The sequence below is a fragment of the Pongo pygmaeus genome, chromosome 10 (assembly GCF_028885625.2).
Source record: "Pongo pygmaeus isolate AG05252 chromosome 10, NHGRI_mPonPyg2-v2.0_pri, whole genome shotgun sequence".
Taxonomy (NCBI): Eukaryota; Metazoa; Chordata; class Mammalia; order Primates; family Hominidae; genus Pongo; species Pongo pygmaeus.
In genome coordinates, this window is record NC_072383.2 from 47,682,866 (window position 1) to 47,708,604 (window position 25,739).

Consider the following 25,739-nt stretch of genomic DNA (forward strand, 5'->3'; position numbering starts at 1 on the left):
GGAGCATCGATCCGAAGGAGACAGCGAGGGGAGGGGGACGCTAGGGGCAGACACCCTCCCTCCTGCGCGCACACACGCGCGCGCGCATACACACCACACACACAGTCACACACACAAGCCATAGGGCCTCGCAGGCAGGGAGACGGATCCGGGACTGGAGAGAGGCAGCGCCGCCGAAAGCGACCGCGAGGAGGGGCGAGGCGGCGCGGGGAGCCCTGGGTCCCGCTCCCGGGTCCGGGGCCCCGCGCGCACACCGGCCCAGAGACAGCCTCGCAGAAGCTCGTAGGCGCGCACGCGCACCCTCTCCCCTCCCCCTCCCCTCCCCCTCCCCTCCCGCCGCCTCCCGGCCGGACGATGGATCCCTGCAGATCCCAGGGCTGAGAGCACCGCGCACCGCGCCGAGCCCGGGCAGACCGAGCCGAGGCGAGCGAGCCAGCAAGCCAGCGCGCGCGGGCGGGCGGACAGATCGGAGCCGAGCGGGGCCGGGCGGGCCGCTCCCTGCAGGGCTCTGCGCGGCGTGCCGCGGCGGCCGCGGGCTCCGGCCCCGGGCCATGAGCCCCTCCGCGACTCGGCGCTGAGCCTGCGACCGGTCCAGCGCCCCAGGACCCGCCGCCGGCTGCCGGCTTGCCGAAGCCCCCTCAGGTGGGTTTCCGATACCCCTGCCTTTGGCCGCGAGGCTCCTCGGTACCCCGAAGCCGGGACTCTCCTCCCTCTGGATTTCCCTTGCTGCTGGGGCGGCTCGGTGGCTGGGGAGGGGGGCGGGGGCCGAGCTGGGGATCTGACTGCGACGAGAAGCTGGACTGGAGGGGGGGGGGTGCGTCCGGGGCGGGGACAGCTCGCTGTCATAGGGAACCGCGCCCCCCCTCCATACATCCACCTCGGGCAGCCCGCCACCCCCCACTCCCAACATACACACAGCCTGCGCTTATATGAGAACTGGAGACCCCCGCAGGTGAGGACTCAGGCTGGGCCCCTCCCTAGAGGTAGCCACCTCCCTGGGGGTTTTCTGGCCCCAGTTTAGCCCTTAGGACCACAGCCCCGTCCTGGGAATACCCGTGACCAGGACAGGAGCTCCTTACCCCGGGGTCAGCCCATCTGGGTGAGTTTTCATCTCCAGGATGGGGTGGATATTCTTGTCCCAGAGTGACCCCACATCTGGAGGGAACTCCTGCGCCTGCCTATGGGTGCATCCGGACTTCCCCCTCAACCTCGGATGACTATATCTGGGGTCTCCCCGGGCCTGGGAAGCTTCTCTGGGGAGCATTCTCTTGGCCTGACCTGACCCCCTGTGCCTCTGTATTTGGAGGAACCCTGGATGTGTCCCTTGGTCAGCCACCTCTGGGCTTGCAAAGCACGGAAGTCTTCTGCCCGAGGAGTGGTGACCTCTGGAGATGAGGATTCTGGATGGGCACATGTGGAGGGGCCCCATGTGTACTTTCATCCCAGGACAATGATAGACTGTCCCTCCCTCCTCCCCCAGGATCCCCTCGACAAGGATGGAACTGAAGGCCGAGGAGGAGGAGGTGGGTGGCGTCCAGCCGGTGAGCATCCAGGCCTTCGCCAGCAGCTCCACGCTGCACGGCCTGGCCCACATCTTCTCCTACGAGCGGCTGTCTCTGAAGCGGGCACTGTGGGCCCTGTGCTTCCTGGGCTCGCTGGCTGTGCTGCTGTGTGTGTGCACGGAGCGTGTGCAGTACTATTTCCACTACCACCATGTCACCAAGCTCGACGAGGTGGCTGCCTCTCAGCTTACCTTCCCTGCTGTCACGCTGTGCAACCTCAACGAGTTTCGCTTTAGCCAAGTCTCCAAGAATGACCTGTATCATGCTGGGGAGCTGCTGGCCCTGCTCAACAACAGGTGGGTGGCTCCCACCCTCCCTCAGCCCTGCTCCTGGAGTTGCGTGAGTTCCAGTCAGGATGCCTGCCTCCCTGACCCACCATAGAGCCCAGCCAACCCTGCCCTTTAACCCACCCCCACCCCCAAACCTGCCACTCACAGCAGAGGAGTTAGGGTGCTGCTGAGCACCCAGTTAAGGGCACCCAGCCTCCGATCCCAGCATAGTCCAGAACAGCTCGACCCCTACCCAGCCTGAGGTATGAGACATCGTCACCCTCTCTGGAGTGAGCTTTACCCTCATTCTGGCCACTCTGTCTTGACCTTCTTGTCAGTTGGGGGATGGGGACAGAACATCTTTAAAGGGTAGAAACTATAGTATAAAAGCCACAGCCCCTGCCTTGTCTCTCTGTCCACCTTATCCATACTTCCTCTCACCCATATGCTGGGACGCCCTGCCCCTGGGCAACCACTACAGATCCTTCTGTCATTTCAGACCCATGTGGTAGAGCCTCTGCATGCCCAGCTCTCCTTCCTTGCCTACACCTGGGCCTGATCCCCAGGGCTGGAGGCTGCCCCCGTCACCCAAGTTGGGTGTGGGACACTGATGGCTGTACTGACCCGTGTGCCACTCACCCCCGGACCCCAGGTATGAGATACCAGACACACAGATGGCAGATGAAAAGCAGCTGGAGATACTGCAGGACAAAGCCAACTTCCGCAGCTTCAAACCCAAACCTTTCAACATGCGTGAGTTCTACGACCGAGCTGGGCACGACATTCGAGACATGCTGCTCTCCTGCCACTTCCGGGGGGAGGTCTGCAGTGCTGAAGACTTCAAGGTGGTGAGTCCCCTCGTGTGGGGTGTGAGTCAGCCTGGCCCACAGAGGAGGAGAAGGAAGAGACAAGGAGCAGGCTGGGCCTCTCCGGGTGCTTGCTACTCTGGGAGAGGAAGTTGTATGTCCTGGGGTTTGCTTCTAGTAGAAGGGGAGTTTGTTCAGCATAGGAGCACATTTGCACTCACTGCATGAGCATCTGAGCCTCAGCCTTGCAGCCATGATGGCAGGAAAGAGAGCCTACAGTGCACAACACACACATATATGCACACACGCGCGTGGTCTGGCATAGCCACAAACCCACCAACCTTACCTTCTAGGCCACAGGTGTCAGAGCTGAGCAGACAGGTGGGTAAGCTACAGGCTTGTTACTTGTAGTGAGGTCCAGGACCATCAACTGGGAGCTTGAAAGGAATGCAGGACTTTGCCACCCCACTTCCCAAACCTACTGAACCAGAATCTCCATCTAATAAGATCCTCAGGTGACTGGAGTATACACTGAAGTTTGAGAAGCACCGTGAAGCACAAGTAGGGGAAACCTCTTAAATAGCCAGACGGTAACTCCCTGTGTGCCATCCGCACCCCATACATAGACACATACACTGTTTGGTTAGGTTCCCTGCTTACCAACAAGAGCCACAGAGCCAGGGTCTGAGGAAAGGAAGGCCATCGGGACACCCAGTCATGGCTGCCCTGGAGGCTTCCTTTGCATCTTAAAATGCAGATGCCCCACAGATGTGGCTGCCTCAGGCCAGCACCTCAGGGAGGGCATAGGGAAACTGATTTTGGCATCTGATGTGCTGGGCAACCCTGGGCAAGTCACACAGATTCCTGAGGGTTAAGACCTGGACCTGGATGGCAAAGAGACCAGAGGCTCCGGAGCCAACAATAACACCAAATGAATGGACAATGCTTGTAACTCTTTCAAATGCTTTCTAGGCTCCCCTCAATCCCCTTGATACATAATCACATTACCTCTATTGTACAAATGCACGAAACTGAGACACAGGCAGAATGATTTACCCAAGCTCACACAGTTAGTGACAGGTGACAGGTTCAGGATTAGAACTGATGTCTTGTTAAGCTGAAAATGGCCTTTACTCTTTTAATTAATATTGTGGACCCTGGGGTTATTGTGTCCACTTCAAATTCTTGCCAGTCTTTTCCAGGACCCTTTGCTCTCAATGCCTACTCAGCTCTAGGATTCTCTCCCTTCTTCCTGCCTATTTTCTCCCCACTTGCTTGCTTCCTCCTGCAGTATGGGAACATGAACTGTATTTGTGCAGAAAGGATAGCACCATAGTCATGCTTAGTGTTTCTTGCTGTGCAAGACTTCCCAGTCTCCTAAAGCCTTGCTCTGCAGACCAGTTTCATGGGCCTTTGTCAATCCTGCTGGACAAAGTTCACATGACTGCACTCTTTGCTGAGCCAAGCTGATGGGGAGCTTAGCCGAGATGCAAGAACCACTTCCTTCCCTCTCTTACTTCTTCATAACAGGAGAGTCCTGGATTCCCCAGAGCTTGAGACCAGAGGATTCACAGTCTCACAAGTGATGCTCCCAAGAGTAATAGGACTGTAGGTGAAGGTGGAAGCAAAAGCCAGAGCCCCCTCCCTCCAACCCACCCAACACACAAGCAGGAGGGACCCCTGAGAAAGATGGAGAAAACGTATTTGTTTGAGTGGTTTGTAGTGTTGGATGATGGAGGGAAGTGCTTGGCTCAATCTGAGGAGGTGCTAAGATATAAATTTGGGCACAGTTAGTCCATAGAAAGTGTTCAGTTGAGGCTCCATCTGTCCATCATGTCCAGAAAGATTCCAAGTGGTGATGCTAAGATAACGTTTGGTTGATGGTAATGGAGACGCTGAGATGTGATTGGTCCATGCTGTCTGAGGGGACCATTCTAAGTAGTCAGATGGAGATGTGATTGGCTCACAAAGTTCTGGAGCAGTCTGAATTATTCCTCTTACTCAGGGGTAGAGACACACAGGCTAGCACCCTGCAGCCCCAGCTGCGCCCCTTCTTGCTTCTGGGTTGTCAGGAAAGACCAGGTTTTTGCTGTTTTGCAGCCCACGTCAAAGACCTGACCCTGAATTTTGCTGGACTCAAACCTCTCACTCCTCCCTCTGCTCTGTTTAGTTGATTTCATTGCCAGCCCCTCTCCATGTCAAGAGCTGTACCCATAGGGATGTTCCCACACAGATGGGCATCTGGCTGGAGTCCATGTCTGACACCTCCCCGGTGGAGAAGGGCCTGGCAGGCTCTCTCCTCCAGCTCCCGAGTCCTAAGGGCTCCCACTCTCCTTGCCTGATGCTCCATGCTCTCCCTTCTCTCCTCAGTCTCGTAATTAACATCCTTGCTGTTCTCTGCTAGGCCCAGAGGTGTGTTGGGAGTGTGTCTCTAGCCCTGGGCAGATGTAGCACCGACAGGAAACACCTGTCTATAGGGTCGATCTAAGGGAGACCATCTTGGCATCTTCTGCAGCCTTCAGAGCAGAGGTTCTTCACTGAGGAAAGAAGGTAGTCAGGGAAGAGAGGCTTTGTGGTTAGGGCTTTGGTTGCTCTTTCAGTAGCTCAGGAAGAAGCTGCTGGGGCCCATCCAACAGGATTGCTGTGGGATACCACCCCCAACTGTCCAAGACCTTGCTCAATGCATTTGCAAAGTATAGTGTGCGGGGGCACGTGTGGACTGTTTTGTAGATTTCTAAGGGCAACCCTCATCTCAGCAATAAGAACCCTGTTTCTCAAGGCTGGTTGGGGGAGGCATAAGAAGACAATTCAGAGAGGCTACTCTGGTCACTCAAAGACCCCAGCTCCCCTGATGAGGATCTGCAGTAACAGGCATTTCTCCAGATGTGCTCCTGGATCTAGCTCAACCCCAGGGAGTAGTTAGTGGTCACAAAGCATTTGGCCTGGGTCCATCCCCCAGGTGTGGCTGAGTCAGCTTGGGAGGGTGAGGGTGAATATGGGGAGCCTGAGCTGAATCTGGGAGAGACTGGTTTGGAAATCCTTCGGGACTGAAGAGGGAGAAGGGCAGGGCAGGGAGTATCCCCACAGCAACCTGGCTGGGAAGGTCTCAATAGCTGCCTCCTGAGCAACCACAGTGACCCAACCACAAGGCCCCCTCTTCTCGGCCACCTCCTTTTCTTCCTGGTAGGGTACTTTGTTGCCAAGACAACGGGGTCCGTGACTCCTCTCTCCTGCCCCACCTTGAGGCCAGCCAGGCCAAGGCAGGGCAGGGGTTCCATGGAGGGGGGCTGGGGTGCAGCTGTCTGCTGGTGTCTGGGTGGGGGCCAGAGGAGTGAGCACAGTCGCAGCTGGTGCCAGCCTCCAGCTGCACCTTATCTGTCCCTGGCAGTGGGAGCAGCTGATGTGGCCAGAATGCTGAGCAGCAGCAAGGGGAGGGGGCTGGCAGATGGTCACCCAGTCTGCCCTATGCCACCCCCTCCTCCGCTGAGACCTAGACCCTTTGCCTAGGGGAGAGAGAAGCAGGAATTCATTTCTGGGGCCTGGAAGAGAAGGAAGAGGAGGGCAGAGAGTGGAAATGCTGGGGTGGGCATGTGGTGTGACTCATAATCTCTCTCAGGAGGGTGAAACTGGGGGACAGGAATCCCTGGGAGGGGTCCACAGGAGTCCTTCTCAAGGACCCTGGATTGGAGACCAGAATCTCCCAGGGAAGAGGTGGAGTGAATGGGGATGAGCACAGAAGCCTCCCCTGCAACCCACTGCAAGGTTCTGAAGGGGCCTGGGCATCCCCTGGAGCACCTAGGGAAGTAAGATGCTGCAATGAGAGGTGTCTATGGGCGGCTGATCCTGGGACCCAAAGTGGGGAGAGAGAGGTCATCTTAAAGCAGGAGAGCCAGGGATGGCAGCGCCCGGCAAGAGCCAGGACTAGCATGGAGTTTATTCATCCCCAGGGCTCACCCCTCATCCCCACACCCCATGCTGCCCCATAGAAGCTCAGACCAGAAGTCTCTTGGGAGGGCCTGACCTTACTACTGGGGTCTGCATCCTCCAGCTAGGCAGGGAGTGGAGGGGCTGCTGAGGGGAAAGGCTGCCCAGACTGCTATGCAGAGAGGGGAAGGGGAGTCTTGGGCAGCCCCACCTAGAGGCCTGGTGGTCTTCATGCGTGGGAAGGGGGAACATGCACAGATTGCAGAGGGATAGAAGAGGCCGATCTGGAGACAGTAACTTTAGAGGAGGGGTTCATGGGGTTCATGAACTTTGGGGGAAGGGTTCCTGCCCTAGGGGTTCATGGCTACCACCTCCTGCCTTATCCTTCTCATCTGTCCCTCTCTCCCAGGAAGTGCCTAAACTGAACACAGGCGGGTGGAGAGAGGAGACAGGAGCAGAGCCCATTGCAGTTGCAGGAATCCAGTGGGTGGTCCTTGGGTTGGGGTCTCAGATGGCTCCTTTTCCCTCTCTCTCAGACACAGATACACACAAACATCCTTCAGGTAGCCCAGTTTCCTCTCTCACCTCTTCCCCTTCTCCCCAGACCCCAGCCATTTCTGACTCCACCCCTGTCTCAGACGGCTATCAGCTAAGAACTACTCTAAGCTAATTGACCTCTGGGCTGTTGGCTAAAGTAATAGGGAATTCAGTAACTAAGTGCCTCTGGGGGCCAAGCCTGGAAGTGGAGGGCTGGGGAGGAGGGCCTCTAAGTCTTGGGACTTTGTCACTGCCCAGCTGGTGGAGAACTCCTGGGTATGGCCACTGCATGCCCAGTGTGTCCTGGAGGCAGAGGGGTAGGCCCACAGAGAGGCTTGGAATGTTCTGCTGTGGGTGGAGGTTGCTTCTGAGTGTGTTTCAGTTTTGTGGAAAGTAATTTCAATTCTCTGGGGATAGCGAGGGAGACGGAATATTCAGAATGAGAAGCTGGGATTAGGGGAGCGTTAAGCTCCACTGGATTCATTCCCATAGCAGACAGCACCACTTCTATGTGCCAGGTCCTGCGCTGGGGCAGTTAAGTGCAGCACGGGAGGTTCAGGGCTGACAGCCACGGGTGGTACTAAAGGGGGCCGGGTGGGGTGGGCTTCAGAACAAGGGGGACCATGCTGGGGATGAGCAGACTCTCAACGTCCAGGGGGAGTCTTCCCAATCTCCCCAGCCAAACTCAGCCTCTCAGAAAATGCCAGGTTCATAGAATGTGTTGGTGTCTCCCCAGCTAACTAAATCAACCGGCCAATTCTCTCTGGCCATTCGTCCGCCTCGGCCAACCCCTGCCCACGCCCACCCGCAAGCTTTCCCTCACTTGTATGTTTGGGGTGGCCAGTGCAGAAGCCTCTACCTTCTGACGTATAACGTCCCAGTCAGGACCCTTGGGTGTGCATTCTGGGAGGCAAAGCTGGAAGGAGACAGCGAGAATGAGAAGGGGTACCTAGCTGGGTGGAGGATGGGACTGGGCATTAGGGCTCCTGGTCTCTATTTTGGGCAAAGTTCCACCTGGCCCCACTTCTTAGCTTCTAAGCCCAATCTCCTGTAAGGAGGTTGTAAAATTATTCTTTATTGAGGGGCAGCCCTTCCTCTGGGACCCTTTGGCCAAGCCCACGCTGCCCCATGTGTAATGGATGCACAGCGCCAACCTACCTGGACACAAGAATTGGACATCTTCCTCATAGAATATTTAAAAATGAGCATGAAGCTGCTGTGTATTCACCTTAAAGGGAAGTTCCCTTAAGGAACTGTAAGGACAGACACTGCCACCCCAGGCTCTCCAAGGCCACTCTCCAGGGAGAGGGAGGGCCAGTTGTGATCTTTCTGAGATCCCATGAGTTCTTGGATAGAAAATGCTTTCCCGCCCTTCTGCGTGCCCTCTGTGTGGCTGACAGTCCTGGGGGCCCAGGAGGTTGGGCTGTGCAGCTTAGTGCCATGTGTCTCTAGTTGGTGTCACACCAGCATGCCAGGCTGAGAACATCCCTGGGGGTGAGACTGCGGCAGTGGCCTTGGCCATGGACAGCAGCCATCTCAGACTTCCTCACAACACCCTCATCACATGTGCGCCCCGAGCATGCAAGCACACATGTGCACCTCTGTGTGTGTCTGCGGGGGAGTGTGGATGTAGAGTGTGAAGTGGAAGCATGTGGAGGTGTATGGGGGCCCATGCAGCTTGGCGTGTGTGGCTGTGGGAGAAAGCTTTTGTGTAGGCAAACCTCTGGTTGCATGCAGAGCACATACTAGCAAAATTAATAATCTCTTTCAGTTGTGCTTTGCAATTTAAAAATTCCCTTTACTTTAGCTCACGTGATCTTCATAATTCTTGTAGGAAGGAAATTGTTAACATCTTCATTGGAAAGATGAGAAAACTGAGGCTCAGAGGAGTTGTGTGACTTGCCTGAGGTCACACAGCTGGGAAATGACAGAGTGGGACCCTGACTTCAGATCTTCTAAGTCCGGGTTCTTTATGTGTGGCTGTAGGAGTGTGTATGGAGGAGGGTGCTCTGTTGAGAAGCAGTGTGGAGAGGCAGGAAGGGCAAGAAAGGGTACAGAGAAGAGACCCTAGGAATCCCATTCCCAAGTTGAATAGGCCTAGTTTTTTGATGCTTTTGTCTTTTCATTGCATCATCAGGCCAAGTGCCAATCTTCGGTGAACCCACCACTGGCTTTCCCCAGGGTCACACCAGGGCAGTCAGGACCTCCCTGAGGAAGTCACATACCAGGGCAGCTTAGTATCACATTGCGTTCATGCTCAACATCCTTAAACGGGCGTGCAGTGCTGCCTGGCAACCCCACTGTATTTTCCTGGTCAACTTGCTCTCTCTGATGACTACTTCGAACTTCTCCACTCTTCTCAGCCACCCTTCCTAGCTCCTCTCTCACCCTCAGCAGATGACCTTGCCTACCACTTACTTCACAGAGAAAATAGAAGCCTCAAACAAGATCTTGTCCTTCTTCTGGGTACCAAGCCCTAGAAGGGAACATTCATCTTATCTAGGATAAAGTCTCAACCTAGAATTTTCATCTTATTCCCTTCTGCCTTTTTAAGATCTTTCTCCTGCTAATTCTGCCTCTCCCTGCTCTACAGTTGGTCGCTCTTTCTCAAGTGAAACCCCATTGACAATGAAACATGCTGAAGATGCTCCTGTCTTAAAATACATAGCTGTAACGACAGCTAACATATATTGAGCACTTGCTATGTATTGGTCTTTGTGCTAAGATAAAAACTAAAACATATGTGTCTCTCAGTTCCACAGCACCTGCCAGCTCCTATAGTATCTCTCTGCTTCCCTTTACAAAGTTCCTAAAAGTGATGTGTTTATTTCACTCTTTCCATTTCCTCATCTCTAACTCACTTTCTGATCCACTCCAGGCTGCCTTCTTCCCCCATCATCACCATTCCTCCTAAATGGTTCTAGCTAAGGCCAGTGGTCACCTTCATGTTGCTGAATTCAGCAAATATTTTTTTTTATTATTCTTGATCTCTCAATAGCATTCAAAATAGTTGCCCACCACCTCTTCCATTTTTTTTTTTTGTTTTTTGTTTTTTGTTTTTTTGAGACGGAATTTTGCTCTTGTTGCTCAGGCTGGAGTGCAGTGGCACCATCTCAGCTCACTGCAACCTCCGCCTCCTGGGTTCAAGCAATTCTCCCGCCTCAGCCTCCTGAGTAGCTGGATTACAGATGCGTGCCACCATGCGTGGCTATTTTTTTTTTTTTTTTTTTGTATTTTTAGTAGAGACGGGTTTTCTCCATGTTGGTCAGGCTGGTCTCGAGCTCCCGACCTCAGGTGATCTGCCTGCCTCGGCCTCCCAAAGTGCTGGGATTACAGGCGTGAGCCACTGCGCCCGGCCCCCACCACCTCTTTTTTGAACTATTCCCTTTCCTGACAATCATACTCTCTTTGTTTTCCTCCTATGTCTACCCACTCCTCTGTCTCTTTGCCAGTTCATTTTCTTCTACTTGGCCATTTAGTGTCATCACTACTCAAGGCTCAGTCCCAAGCTTTAATCTTCTTTTAAATCATAAGAGTACAATGCACCAGCTTGAAAAATTTTTACACTGGTATGTCTTACAGGGTAGTATTTTGCATATCACATTGGTATAAAACATTTCCAGTACCCCAGAAAGTTCCTTCAGGCTGTTTCCTAGTCAATGCTACCCCACAAGAGTTAACCACTATTCTATCAGTATAGATCAATTTCCCTCATTCTTGAACTTCTTGGAGTATATGTATCCTCCATACAGTGTATACTCTTTTGTGTCTGTTTGTTTTATTTTGTTTTGCTTGTGATTATGTCTGTGAGATTTAGCCATGTTGTTGTGTGTGGCAGTGGTTGGTTCTTTTTTGATGCTGTATAGTATCTCATTATATGAATATGCTACAATTGATCCATTCTACTGATGCTAGACATTTGGGTTGTTACTAGTTTTTGGCTCTTATCTATAAAGCTACTATGAACATTCTTGTTCATGTTTTTTGGTTGACATATGCACTCATTTCTCCTGGGCATATGACTAGCTATGGAGCTATGGTTAAGTCATAGGGTATGATTCTGTTTAGCTTTAGTGGATACTGCCAAATCAGACCTTTTTTTCTATCTTTTTTTTAAACTTTATATTCTATTCTTGGGCAGTCTCATCTTCACTCATGACTTCAATTACCATCTACACACTGACAACTGCCAAATTTATGTCTCAGCCCAGCTCTCTCCTCTTAGCATCAGCTCCAGTCGCCAATTTTCCCACTTAACGTCTCTACTTGGATGTCCCTAAGACTCCTCAAAACCTGCATGTGCAAAACCAAAGTCATCATCTTACTTCCCAAACTAGTTCTTTACCTGTGTGCCTGATCTAGTGAGCCACCCCACTGTTCACCCCGTCATGCAAACCAGAAATCATCCCTGACACCCCATCTCCCTCACCTGCCTTGACAGGATCCGCCAATTTTGCCTCATAAACATCTCCACTCTACCCCCTGTTCCCGGCCATCCCACCACGGCATGTCTCTCTGGGCCACGGCAATGGCTCCTCGACAGGCCTTCCAGCAGCCCCTCTATATCCTTCACTCTGCAGCCAGAGTGGTATTTTCAAATCAAAGCTCTGATCACTTGAACTCCTTCCGTGGGGAGTCTTTCATTGTCCCTCAGCCAGAATCCTCACCGTGGCCTTTAAGGCCCTGAGTGACCTGGGTCCTCCTTGCCTTTACCCACCTCTCCAGCCACACTTGCCCCTTCTCATCTTTCTCCTTCTGGGCCTTTGCACACACTCTGTTCTCTCTCTGGAATATCCTCCCTCCTCCACAGGGGTAAGCGCTAGTGCACACGTGCACACACACAAATATACACACACACACACCATTACCTAATTACTCCTCTTTATTTATTTATTTTTTATTTTATTTATTTTTTTGAGACAGAATCTCATTCTATTGCCTGGGCTGGAGTGCAGCGGTGCAATCTTAGCTCACTGCAACTTCCACATCCTTGGTTCACGCAAGTCTCATGCCTCAGCCTCCCAAGTAGCTGAGATTACAGTCGTGTGTCACCATGCCTGGCTAATTTTTGTATTTTTAGTAGATAAGGGGTTTCACCATGGTGGCCAGGCTGGTCTTGAACTCCTGGCCTCAAGTGATCCACCCACCTCAGCCTCCCAAAGAGCTGGGGTTACAGGCATAAGCCACCGTGCCCAGCCTCCTCTTTATTCTTTAGACTGTAATTCAAACATCATTTCCTCAGAGAAAGCTTCCTTGATTCCCCAGTCTGGGGCAAGTCCCTCTGTCATTCACTCTGATAGAGCCATATTTTTTTTTCATAGCACTTATGGTTTGCAATTAGATATTTGTTTCTTTCAGTTTTGAATTGATGTCTGTCTTCCCTGTTCGACAGTAAGCTCCATGAGGGCAGGTCCATGATGTGTTCTCCACTGTGGCAATGAGTAAATGAAAGAATGAAGAAGCAAGGGATTTGGAGACAGATGACCTCATTCCAGCCTCCAGCCCACTTCTTGCTCTCCCTAAGACTTGAATAGGCCGGTGTGGCTCAGTTTTCTCACTTGTCAGATGGGAATGAAGTTACTCAAACATGCTTATTTCACTGGGTTGTGTAAGGATCCCATGAGATAACAATTGAAAACCATGAAGCATTACACAGACATGAGGGGTGGCTGGAATGAAGAAAGGAATATAGAAAAAGTCAGAAACCACTCAGCACACACTGCTAAAGAGAAGGTGTGGGTGGGGGTGCTGCATGCTTGGACAGAGGGTTCAGAACTGAGTGCAGCTCTGTGTGTGTGTCTGCTTGGGCACCTCTCCAGGGGCCCTCTGCGTATGCCCTTTGACACTTTCCTCATCCCCCAATTACTTGAACAAGATGAAGATGGGAAAGAATGTTAGAAGAATATGCATTTGTTTGAACAAGCATACAGGCGATGGAGGAGAGAGGACGTGCAGTTGGGAGGGTGTGTGTGTGTGTTGGGGTGTGTGTGTGTTGGGATGTGTGTGTGTGTGTGTTGGGGTGTGTGTGTCGCCCCACACCAGGGCTGCATGTCTGTGTGGTAATGTGCAAGTGTGCGGTGTGGTCTTGGTTGCTGTGGGGGAAAAGGTATTCAGTTGCACCCAACTTACTGTCCTTTGGCGCTGTCTGTGTATGCACACCCTTGTCTTTGCTGGGGCTCCCAAGCTGGAAGCTCCTGCTGCCTTATCGGCTTCCTTCTGGAAATCAATCTACTTCCCCTTCCAAAACATCTGAAGGCGGGGGACAGTGCCCTCTAGTGGGAACGCATGGGTAGCTGCAGCTTCCTCAGCCCAAGCCTCAGCCCCACTCCACCCAAGTCTGGAAGTCCTCTCTGAAGCACTTCCTTGGGAATGCAAAGGAGGAGGCCCCTGCCCTCTGAGAGCTCAAGATCTGGCAGGCAGGAAAAAGATACACACACGACAGGACATACGGGTTCATGCAGGAGAAGCCTGAGGACAGCAGCTGAAGGTGGGGGGTCTCTCCTCATCTCTGCAATGACTTATCTCCGGTTGCCCTGGGTGTTCCTGGCTTTCCTTGCTTCCTGTTCCTGCACATGGTCTCTTGGTCCTGCTCTTTTATTCTCGGTCATTACTCATAGCTGTAGGGCCTTGAGCAGAACTGGACCTTTTAGTCTATTCCCTGGGTGGGCAACTAACAGCGCCCTGTGGAGTCAGGGGAGGATTCTTGGAGGAGGTAACATGTGAGTAGGGTCTTGAAAAATGAGTAGGAATTCTCCAGATGGAGTCCAGGGAAGGCACAGGACTGTGGATGAGCCTTGTGTGTCTGGGGACTGGTGGTGGTAGCTGGATGCTGGCCTGAGGTAGAGGGTACATTGCTTTCAGCTTTTTTTTTTTTTTTTTTTTTGAGACAGAGTCTCACTCTGTCCCCCAGGCTGGAGTGCAGTGGCTCAGTCTCGACTCACTGCAAGCTCCGCCTCCCGGGTTCACACCATTCTCCTGCCTTAGCCTCCCGAGTAGCTGGGACCACAGGAGCCCACCACCACGCCTGACTAATTTTTTTTTTTTTTTTTTTTTTTTTTTTTGTATTTTTAGTAGAGACAGGGTTTCACTGTGTTAGCCAGGATGGTCTCGATCTCCTGACCTCTTGATCTGCCCGCCTCGACCTCCCAAAGTGCTGGGATTATAGGCGTGAGCCACTGCGCCCAGCTGCTTTCAGCTTTGTGGGGCTACAAGAGAGGACTAAATTTTGCCAGGAGGCAGTGGGGAGTGAGAGAAGGTCTTTACTTTTTTGAGATGGAGCCTTGTTCTGTCGCCCAGGCTGGAGTGCAGTGGTGCAATCTCGGCTCACTGCAACCTCCGCCTCCCGGGTTCAAGCGATTCTTCTGCCTCAAGCTCCCGAGCAGCTGGAACTACAGGCGCATGCCACCATGCCTGGCTAGAGAAGGTCTTTAAGCAGAAGAATGGTCACAGTCACACAACTCGAACTAAAGGTGGGGAGAAACTGCAGGGAGGCAGGGAGACCAGTTGAGAGGCTGTTGTTTAGGCAAAAGAGGAGGGCAGTGGCAGAAAGAGGAGGACAGTGGCTGTTGTTTAGGCCAGTCTGAGGGCAGTGGCAGAAGGATGGAGAGGGGCGAGAGCTCAAGACTCCGCTTCTGGGGCCTCTTTGTCCCTGGCAGCAAAGCTGAGGCCAAAGGTTCCACATCACTCAGTTCTGCTAGAACCTGGCACCCTGCCTCACATCCCCAATACACTCTAGGGTATCTGCAAATGGAGAAGGGAAGATGGTGGGAGCAGGGAGGGAGAAGAGAGGAGGAGGAAGGGGAACATGGCCTGGGGCTAGGGGATGCTTAAGGAATGGGGAGGCCCAAGCAGACCCACCTAGCCCTGGTCTAGCCCCACTGCTCCTCCTCTGGCCCTGCAGAGAAAGTGTTAATCTGCTATACCTCCCTTCCCCCCTTCCCCTCCTCCCCTCGGGTCACCTTCTTGGCCCTGGAGACTTGGCTGGTGGCTCAAGTTCCTCAACCAGTGGCCCTGAGTAATCAGAGCACACAGAGGGGCCAGGGGCCTGGGGGCAGGGAATGGTAAATTAGCAGTAGGGGAGCCTCAGAGACTAAGGCCGGGAGTCTGCAAGGCTGAGGGTTTTGGTGGGTTTTGGTGGGAACCCCAAGTTGGTTCCCAATACTCTCTACCTGCCCCAGGTCCCCCTGCCCCACCCCCAGCACTGATCTCAATTTCTTCCACCCACCAGAGAATTCCTCGAACAAACTAAACTGTTGGGGGGGCAGGGGGCAAGCCAAAAGGGATAGTGGTGATCTGCCAGGAAGCTTTCCCACTGCAGGAGGCAGGGTCCCTCCCCCTAGTGCCGGGAACTGGTCAGAAATGAGTCTGTGGTCAGTGAGAGGCTGCTGCTAATGGAACCTGGGCTGGCCCACAAGCCGCAGGAGGAGTAGGGGAGAGGAAAGGAACCAAAATACATCTCAGCATAGCGGGACAGGATGAGGGCTGGTAATGCTGTCCTGAAGTAGAGCTGGGGCCAGGGAGGGAGGGGAAGAGAAACAGGGTCGGGGACTGGGATTGGAGGTCTGAGAGAGTACCTGGTGGTGGGGCATGGAGGGGCTCAGTTATCCCAGAGGAATAACTGGACGAGGGGAGAATAAGGGAGAGGACCCAGAATTGGGATGGGGACACTGAGGGACATGCTGAGGAACAGATCGGAGGATGACAGAGAGCATGAGTGTGTGTTGTGTGTGTCCTGGGGGGGTGGGGACTGTGATCGCTGCGATCATCATGGCAGTTGGCGCAAAGGATGGTGCCGGGTCCCTTCTCACCTGGGAGGGGTGGGTTCCAGGAGTCCCAGCTCTAGGCTTTTCCAGGGTTTCCACTCTGTCCTAAACCCTCTCTGTGCAGCTGGAGCTGGTGACAGGAAAGGGGCTCCAGCCCCCTGCTTTCCATTAGCCTCCCTTTCCCACTTCCATCAATTATTCATCAGCCCAGACACCCGCCCTCCCTGGCAGGGCAGGCTGGTCCTCCTCCCATGCCCCGCCCCAGCCACACTGCCACAGAGGCCCTGGTGAGGAAGGACGGCCAGCCGGGCTGAGATACCTGGCTGACGGGCTGGTGACTGGCTCTGCCGGACTCTGCCTGGGGTAACATCGCCTTCCCCTCTGGCACCTTCTCCCTTCCTCCTGCAAATCCCTGGCACCAGGAAGCCCCTGGAGAAAATGCCCATCCAGATCTTCTGCTCCGTGTCATTCTCCTCTGGAGAGGAGGCCCCAGGGCCCTTGGGAGATATTTGGGGTCCCCACCACCATCAGCAGCAGCAGGACATCTCAGAATCGGAAGAGGAGGAAGAAGAGAAGGAAAAGGAGGCAGTGAGGAAGGAGACCAGTGAGGGGCATTCACCCATGGACTTGGTGGCCTTTGCCAACAGCTGTACCCTCCACGGCACCAACCACATTTTTGTGGAGGGGGGTCCAGGGCCAAGGCAGGTGCTGTGGGCGGTGGCCTTTGTCCTGGCACTGGGTGCCTTCCTGTGCCAGGTAGGGGACCGCGTTGCTTATTACCTCAGCTACCCACACGTGACCCTTCTAAACGAAGTGGCCACCACGGAGCTGGCCTTCCCGGCAGTCACCCTCTGCAACACTAATGCCGTGCGGCTGTCCCAGCTCAGCTACCCTGACTTGCTTTATCTGGCCCCCATGCTGGGACTGGATGAAAGTGATGACCCCGGGGTGCCCCTTGCTCCACCGGGCCCTGAGGCCTTCTCTGGGGAGCCCTTTAACCTGCACCGCTTCTACAATCGCTCCTGCCACCGGCTGGAGGACATGCTGCTCTATTGCTCCTACCAAGGGGGACCCTGCGGCCCTCACAACTTCTCAGTGGTGAGTGGGGCCCCATGCCTGCCACAGTACCCCAAGAGTGTCTGCCATGGCTGTCCCTGACTGTCACCTCCTGGGGTTGGGGCTGGGGCTGGGGCTGATGACTGTGCTGCCCCCTACCTCACCTGGCTGACCCAGGCCAGAGCTCACCCAGGAGTCCAGGGCCTGGAGCTGGGCTGATATTCCCAGGTCCACACCAGTACTGCTTTTCCTGTTAGAATTTTGAAACACGTCTGTCTTAGTTGGTATTTTGCTGCTGCCTCCCCACATGTCCTCCAGCCTCACCTGCCCTTCCCAAGACCTCCTCATGGTCCAGCAGGGCCGGGGACCTTGCTCCATCTGTGAGGTCAACCTTTGATCTGTTGGTGGACGCCAGTGCCTGGCCAGTTGTTCACTATTTTGACTAGCACCCGTGGACTGAAGCTGGGGTGGGTGCTGCCTGGTCCCTGGTGGTACAAGAGAAGGGAGTGAAAGGGGGACAGTAGAGGGCTGGGGATATCCCCCAACCCCACCCCACCATGCCCCTTGTCAGCAGCTCCCGCAGCAGGGACTTCAGTGCATCTTCATTTGGTCTTCCTGTGTCCTCCTATGGATGCCCCACCCCCACCAGGTGTGTGTGTGTGTGTGTGTGTGTGTGTGTGTGTGTGTGTGTGTGTGTGTGTGTGTGTGTGTGTGTGTGTGTGTGTGTGTGTGTGTGTGTCTGAGGGTAAATAACAGTTCTCTAAATCATATCCCTCTCCCCAGCTTTAAGTGGCCAGGGACCCTCTTCCTAGGGGAAGCTCTCACTGAGAACTGTCCTCCTGCTTGGCCCCCCACCCAGGGGTCTAGGGCTTTCCCTGCTGGGGGGCCACCTGGCACCCCACTGTCTCTCCTAAGTTCATCTTCCAGGTCTGTCTGGACTGACTGCTCTCCTGCCCCACCAGCTCCCAGATGCCAGGCCTTCCCTGCCCCACACACCCATCCCTCAGTCCTCCACCCCCTCCCTAGTGTAGGGGCAGGGGGTGTCATCATACCCGTGCATCATGGGATGACTGCAGGCATACAGGGGCCTTGGGGTTTGGGCCACTGGGCCTCAGAGAAGCCGGGAGCCATAGGAATGTGTCTACCTCTGGGCCTGAGAATAGAGCAGACACTTCTCACCCAGGCCCACCAGGTGGCAGCAGCAATCCACTGTACAGCAGCCCAGTCCTCTGAACCCGCGCAAGACAGGGCTGCTAGCCGGCCTCAGAAACCTCTAATCCCATACAGCTCCGGATGGAGTGTAGGCATGGGCATATGTCCAGCCTGGAGCCTGTGGCTGGGTGCCGCAAGACCTGGTCATGGGGCTGGGGACTAGAAGCCCTTGGAGTTCTCTCTTTGCCTCATCTCTGGACCTCACCCACAAAGTGGGGAGAGCAGTATGTCTCCTTTTCTGGAGGGCAATGGAGGAGGCTGTTCTAGGAAGGGGGAAGGGGGCAAAGACCCTATTCCCTAGTAACCTACTGCCATTGCTGCTCCAGTCTGGCCTGAAACTCTTTTGTCTCTCCCCTGCTCTGGGCTGTATTGACTCACCTTATGACCTGTTTTATGGACTTTGTCACCATCCAGCAGTAGTAAAAGCACAGCCACCCCAACTTGGGGACATTCAAGGAGGCTGTGGGGAAAAGGCCAAGAATAACTGGTTTACTTTTCTCTTTGCAGCTTTTTAATCAGCACTGTGACCAGGGCTGCACTGGGGCATAGAGTGGGGAGAAGACTGGGGAGACAGCCCCCGGGGCTGAGATATCTTCTGAGGCCCTCCTAGTTTTGCAAAAGCATTAACGCACACACCATGCCCTGGGGGCTCAGTCCCAAGTGCTGGGAGAAGAGGTGCTGGTGTTTGGTTGAGCATGGCCCTTGGCATGGCAACTGGGTCTACTTTCAGGTTCTGCTGATAATGGAATAATGATGGACCCAAGGGGCTAGGGGCTGAATGAAGCTAAAAAACTGAGTTTGGCTGGGCACGGTGGCTCACGCCTGTAATCCCAACACTTTGGGAGGCCGAGGCAGGTGGATCACCTGAGGTCAGGAGTTTGACACCAGCCTGGCCAACAGGGTGAAACCCCATCGCTACTAAAAATACAAAAATTAGCCGGGTATGATGTTGTGCACTTGTAATCCCAGCTACTCGGGAGGCTGAGGCAAGAGAATCACTTGAACCCAGGAGGCGCAAGTTGCAGTGAGCTGAGATCGCACCACTGCAATCCAGCCTGGGCAACAGAGCAAGACTCCATCTCAAAAAAAACAAACAGAAAAAAACAAAAAACAAAAAACTGAGTTTGGGTCTTGGGGAAAGCAGAATTTCAGATTCCCAGAGTGAAATCTAGGAGAAGAGAAGATATGTCTTGGAGGGCCTCAGGAGCTTGGGCCTGAGGCAAGTGTCCCAAGGAGGGGCCAGGGATCTGGCCATGTTAGGATCCTGGTGATGAAAATGTATATGTCAGGTCCTGGCAGGAAAAAGACAGCTACTTGACAATTTAATTGAAGACTTTAATAAAGGGACTGCTGACAGAGCTGGGGGCAGGGTTAAGGAAACCAATAAGGGGGACTGAGGCAGCGAGCAGTACTAGCAAATCGTTATCACTTCTAGGCTGAAGAAGCACAAAAGAAGACAGTGCTGTGTAGGGAGCCCTGGCAGGATTTGTAATCATGGAGGGCCTAAGCCACTACTAGAGCTACAGAGGGGTGAGGGCTGGGGAAGGATTCATACCCCAATCTTTCCTCCTGCCTTCTGAGCCATTACCGATACCTCCCAACTGTCAACCCCAACTAGAAGCCCATGCAGGTGGCAAAGGAGCTCAGGCGATGCACCCTACCAGGAACAGTTTTCCAGGGCACACAGAGGGCAAGAAAGGGTGAGAAACAGGTGGGAGAGGGGAGCAAATGGAGAACGGGCTGCACGGGAGGAACCATTCCCAAAGGGTGTTGAGATTCCAACAGCTGGGGTGGCTAGGAACAGCCCTTGGTGAGTAGAGGGTGCTGGCAGGACTCTTAGGCTCTCCACTCTGCCCTCGCCAGGTCTTCACACGCTATGGAAAGTGCTACACGTTCAACTCGGGCCGAGATGGGCGGCCGCGGCTGAAGACCATGAAGGGTGGGACGGGCAATGGGCTGGAAATCATGCTGGACATCCAGCAGGACGAGTACCTGCCTGTGTGGGGGGAGACTGGTACGTCACCTGCTTCAGGGGCCCCTCCGCATGGCTCTAGGCCCCAGCCTCTGCCAGGGGATTCCCGGGCTTCACTGTGAGACCTGGGCAGGGCCCGGGCTTTCCCCTCTCCCCCCAGCATCTCACTATCTCCATCACTGACTCTACCTGACTTCTACACTCACATCTCTCTGGCTCCCACTTCCTGGCTCAGTTACTCTCCAAGGTAACCAGCCATCCTTTTCCATCAGCGCCGCCACCACTCTATAAATAACTCCCTCTTCTCAGGCTGCCTGCCTGTCTGGTCTCGGGGGGCCTTGGGGCAGAGAGAGATGGGGCAAAAGGGAGAAAAGGAGGGGGAGAAATGGAGAGCATCTGAAACAGTGACACTCTGGGAGAAAGTATTTGAAACACCAAGATGCAGAGCAGAAGCCAGGTAAGAAAAGAAGTGTGTAGGATGCAGGGGTCATCGGAGCAGCTCAGAGCTGGTAAACCCAGAAGGAGGCTAGGGGGTGGGCTAGGACCCTAGAGACTTCCCCCACCCCAGCCCCAGTGTACCCTGTGCTTATTTCCAGGAGAGGTAGGATGCCCCCAGGTCTGAGGGGTGTTAGGGAGTCAGGAGCCCTCCCAACCCACACACTCCTCATTCCCCTAGACGAGACGTCCTTCGAAGCAGGCATCAAAGTGCAGATCCATAGTCAGGATGAACCTCCTTTCATCGACCAGCTGGGCTTTGGCGTGGCCCCAGGCTTCCAGACCTTTGTGGCCTGCCAGGAGCAGCGGGTGAGAGAGCCATGGGAAGCTGGTCCTGGGGTGGGGTATTGAGGGGTCCAGATGGAGTGGTGGGCAATCAGTAATGGGAAGGACAGGTGAGCAAGGACCTGGATGGTAATCTGGCTAGTCAGAAGCATGAGTGATCGAATGAACAAGAATGCTCTGTAAACTCTGAGACCTTTGGAGGCTGCAGAGGGAGAGGGGGGCAGAACTCCAGAGATTTGCATCTTGTCGGAGGAGTCCATCAAGCTGATTTGGGGAGAAGTCCCCGCACTCCCCCAGCTCCCCGGCTCTCCCAGCAGCTCATCTACCTGCCCCCGCCCTGGGGCACCTGCAAAGCTGTTACCATGGACTCGGATTTGGATTTCTTCGACTCCTACAGCATCACTGCCTGCCGCATCGACTGTGAGACGCGCTACCTGGTGGAGAACTGCAACTGCCGCATGGTGCACATGCCAGGTCAGGCCTGGGGCTCCGAGCATACTCTTGGGGTCCCTGGGCCTTTGTTGCCCTTCACTAGCTCCCCATCCATATCAATCTCCCAACCCCAGTTCCAGCCCACCCCATCCCACACCCACCTGGCTCATGTCTCTCTGACCTCAGTTCCTGCCTGCACCCCCAGGGATGGGTGGGAAGGGTCTAGAAGGTGTGGACCAGGAGCGGGTCACTTCTGGGGCAGCATGCGGGCCCGCCAGTCCTCCCCTCCCATCCTCTCCCAGCTTACACCTTCTAGGCCTTTGGTACTACCACCATCACCAAATCCCTTGAATCCCCATCCTGCATCATTGTCTTTTCTCCTCTGTAGGGGATGCCCCATACTGTACACCAGAGCAGTACAAGGAGTGTGCAGATCCTGCTCTGGGTGAGCGCTCCTGGCCTGGGGCAGGCTGGGGGAGGGAAAAGGTGCTGCCAGCCACATGCGCAGGAGTTTCAGGTCACGCTCCCAGAAGCCTCACGTAACTCCTGGACTGGGCTGCCCCCTCTCTTGTGTCTGACATTAAAGCTGAGAATGGTCAGTCACGGTGGCTTACACCTGTAATCCCAGCACTTTGGGAGGCTGAGGTGGGCAAATTGCTTGAGCCCAGGAGTTCGAGACCAGCCTGGTTTCATGATGAAACCCTGACTCTATGAAAAATTAAACAAAAATTATGTGGGCATGGTGGTATGTGCCTCTAGTCCCAGCTACTCTGGAGGCTGAGGTGGGAGAATTCCTTGAACCTGGGAGGTGAGGTTGCAGTGAGCCGAGATTGCACCACTGCACTCCAGCCTGGGCGACAGAGCAAGACCCTGTCTGAAAATAATAATAATCAATAAGGTTGAGAATAGCACCTTCAGAGGCCCCTGTGAAAAATGAACAGAGGTCACCTGGGAATGGCCTTCATCTTCTTTCATCAGCCCCTCAGCTGGTTGACCCTGGAGGGTCCTGAGGAAGTGAGATATAAGAGTAAGAAATATCCATGGGGAGGCTTGGTGAGAATTAGCACACGGTGGACACAGCTGTGAGGGGGCAGCTGGGGTTCTCCTCACTCTCCTAGTTCTTTCCATCTACATCGTTGGTTCAGTGGCCTGCAGGGTTCAGCAGGTAAAGTCCTCAAACATGCCTCAGGCTGGATGGTGAGGTAGGATGTTGGCAGAGTTTAGCATCCAGACAGGGTGAAGGGCAGTTCACGGAAAGAGAAAGGGGCCCAGAGTTTCTCTGGGCAGAGCTAGGATGTGCATGTGGGAAGGTGCTGGCAGAAGGGCACCACTCAACTGGGACCTCTCACCTGGCTGAGTGCAGACTTCCTGGTGGAGAAGGACCAGGAGTACTGCGTGTGTGAAATGCCTTGCAACCTGACCCGCTATGGCAAGGAGCTGTCCATGGTCAAGATCCCCAGCAAAGCCTCAGCCAAGTACCTGGCCAAGAAGTTCAACAAATCTGAGCAATACATAGGGTAAGGGCTCTGGCTGGGTAGAGCAAGGCCCTTGGGTTGGGACTGTGGAATGGATGAGTGGGGTTTGATGGGGGCGGGGGCTGGCAGGCAGGGGGAAGTTGAGATAACACGGGGAAGGTCCAAAAGGCAAGCAAAGAGTCTAGGGTGAGTATGCAGGGAAGATCAAGCCAGAATAAGCAGGGAAGCACCCCTTTCTCCTCCCTCTTCATCCTCATTGTTGTAACCGGAGTCACCTTATACTTGATGCATACTGCATATGCATCAGAACATTTTTTCATATATGCCATCTCATTTAATCCTAAAAGGCAGGTATCTCCGTCAGCAACTCATTTTATGGATATGGAAACAGATTCAGAGAGGCTGACTTGCCAAGGTCACCTGGTTAGTAAGAGGTAGAGATATGACTTGAACTTAGGTCTCCTCCCCCAATCCCTGTGCAGGGAGAACATCCTGGTGCTGGACATTTTCTTTGAAGTCCTCAACTATGAGACCATTGAACAGAAGAAGGCCTATGAGATTGCAGGGCTCCTGGGTGAGCTGCTGATGACACCTGTCCCCTTCCCATGCCATGGGCATGGCGTGGCTCCCTATCATCCAAAAGCAGGGTGCTCACTTCTGTCCCATGAGGGTCCTCCACCCCAGAGGCCCTTCCCCAAACCCTGTTGTCTTGGTAAGTGGTGAGGGAAGGGAACTGAGCCTTCTCTTAGGGCAAAGTGGAAAAGAGAAAAGACAGGCCTGTGGGCATGAGGGAGGGGCAGGCGTGGAAGTGGGGACTATTTCATATGCCCCTAAACTAAGAGGGTTGTGGTATTTTGTAAACGATTATTTTTCTTGAAAAACACCTGCTCGTTTTAGAAAGGTAGAAAAACGCAGAAAAGCATAGAGAAGAAAACAAAAATTCCACCCAAATCTGGCTTTGCGATCCTTCTGTGCGAAGGCTGCCAATCCCTTTGAGAATACAACTTGCCTGCCCCAGTCCCAGTAAACCCTGCTGCCCCTACGATGTCCTGACCCCACTGACCCCCCTGGCCCCTGCCCCCGCAGGTGACATCGGGGGCCAGATGGGGCTGTTCATCGGGGCCAGCATCCTCACGGTGCTGGAGCTCTTTGACTACGCCTACGAGGTAAGCGGGGGCGAGGCCCGGCGCGGGGCCACGTGGGGGCGGGGTCCAGCCCGCCCACCTGCCCCGTCCCCGTCCTAGGTCATTAAGCACAAGCTGTGCCGACGAGGAAAATGCCAGAAGGAGGCCAAAAGGAGCAGTGCGGACAAGGGCGTGGCCCTCAGCCTGGACGACGTCAAAAGACACGTGAGGGAGCGAGCGAGGGCGCCCTCCAGCCCACCTGTGCCTCCACGGCCCCAGGAACCCCTGTCCACCCCCGCCCACCCGCCTCTGCCACCACCTTCTCTCCTTTGCCTCCCGTACGCCCCAGCACTACCTGAAGTCCTTCCGAGGGATAACCCATCCCTGTCCTGTGCCCTTCCCCCAGAACCCGTGCGAGAGCCTCCGGGGCCACCCTGCCGGGATGACATACGCTGCCAACATCCTACCTCACCATCCGGCCCGAGGCACGTTCGAGGACTTTACCTGCTGAGCCCCGCAGGCCGCTGAACCAAAGGCCTAGATGGGGAGGACTAGGAGAGCGAGGAGGCCCCCAGCTGCCTCCTCACATCTGCCCTGGGGACTCCCCACACTCCGGGGCAGGTCTTTTCTCTTGTCTGTGGTAAGGAAGGAGTCTTGACCATAGAGTCCTCTCCCGGCCTCTATCCCATTCTTTTTACGTTTAACAAAACTAATCTAAAAAAGAACTAAAAAGGGAGAACGGGGCAAGGGATCTCAGGCTGCCCCTCTCTCCTCCATGCTGCCTCCCCTAGCTTCCAGCCTGAATTCTGTCTATCTAGCTGTCTGCCATCTGAGTGTCCATCTACATTCTGCTGCCACCAGTCACCAAAGGCCCTTCCCAGTGAGGGGTGGAAGGGATCTCTGGGGTCTGGAATCTGGCCCCAAACCAGAGAATGTACCTTAAGGAGGAGGGCTAGTGTGGGGGAGGAAGGCTTCCCCAGCCTTAAGAGACCCTGTCAGCCCAGTGACTGTCCCCAAACCCAAGTCTCCTGGCAGGACTAAAACCTCAACCCCACTCTCTCACACCATGTGGAATCTCGTGGGGGTCGGGGATCCCCTTAAGAAGTGGTAATGGGGACAAGATGTGGCCCTGGTGCTGTAGGCTACATCCTGATACCTATAAGTTCACCCCCCACCCACAGCTGCTGGAGAGAAATCCCAAGAGGCAGCCCTTCCTCACCATCCCATAAAAGACCTGGCTGGTTAGCGTCCAGCTCAGGGAGAAGGGTGCTGGTGCCTAACCTCACTGGTCCCTCTCCCGGAGGCCCTTGTAGAGGGCCACGTCCATAAATTTTCTTATGGAACTCTCCCACATCCTCTTCCCCAACTTCATTTGCTTCTCTCAACAACCTCATCTGCATTTTCTATTTCTATATGATACAGACTCTATATTGCTATATCTCTGTATATACTTTCCCAGCCCTGTCTGTCTCCACCCCATCCCCTCTTGTCTCTGAGAACCATTCTCCCACCCCAAGTTCCACCTATGTTTCTGCTCCCTCCCTGGTCTCTGAATGCCTTCGCCTGTATAAAGAGTTGGACTCTCTCCCCTGGTGTCTGTACTGTGTACACACATCCCTCTGAGAAGCACAAGGAGACGACACGCGCATTGTAACCTTTGCACTGTCTCAGTGGCGACAAAGGAAGCTGTGAATCACAAGCTCTGCCTCTTTCTGGCCTCACCCTCTCCCCCAACCCGGGCACCCTGGGCCCTCCCTGCAGCCTTAACATTCTCTTCCCCTGCTCCTCCTATCCCATTGCCCTTTGCCCAGCTGACAGTGGCATCCCC

At 54.4% G+C, this 25,739-nt stretch overlaps 1 protein-coding gene and 1 pseudogene across 4 annotated transcripts; both read left to right on the forward strand.

Moving 5' to 3' along the window:
• ASIC1 (acid sensing ion channel subunit 1) lies at positions 1 to 25,193 on the forward strand. Of its 4 annotated transcripts, XM_054445565.2 has the most exons (13): positions 1 to 642; positions 1,481 to 1,858; positions 2,484 to 2,679; positions 19,747 to 19,839; positions 19,992 to 20,142; positions 20,777 to 20,904; positions 21,198 to 21,354; positions 21,701 to 21,757; positions 22,676 to 22,829; positions 23,270 to 23,361; positions 23,874 to 23,953; positions 24,032 to 24,136; positions 24,318 to 25,193. In XM_054445565.2, exons 2-13 carry the CDS (start codon positions 1,497 to 1,499, stop codon positions 24,420 to 24,422), a joined length of 1,680 nt encoding a protein of 559 aa, XP_054301540.1. In that variant the 5' UTR covers positions 1 to 642; positions 1,481 to 1,496; the 3' UTR covers positions 24,423 to 25,193. The 4 variants fall into 4 exon arrangements, with proteins under 4 accessions (XP_054301540.1, XP_063528809.1, XP_054301539.1 ...); XM_063672739.1 differs by lacking the exon at positions 19,747 to 19,839 and having other exon boundaries at positions 2 to 642; positions 21,195 to 21,354; XM_054445564.2 differs by lacking the exon at positions 19,747 to 19,839 and having other exon boundaries at positions 4 to 642.
• Positions 24,453 to 25,191, forward strand: LOC129010705 (uncharacterized; annotated as a pseudogene).
• Positions 25,194 to 25,739: the final 546 nt, after the last annotated feature.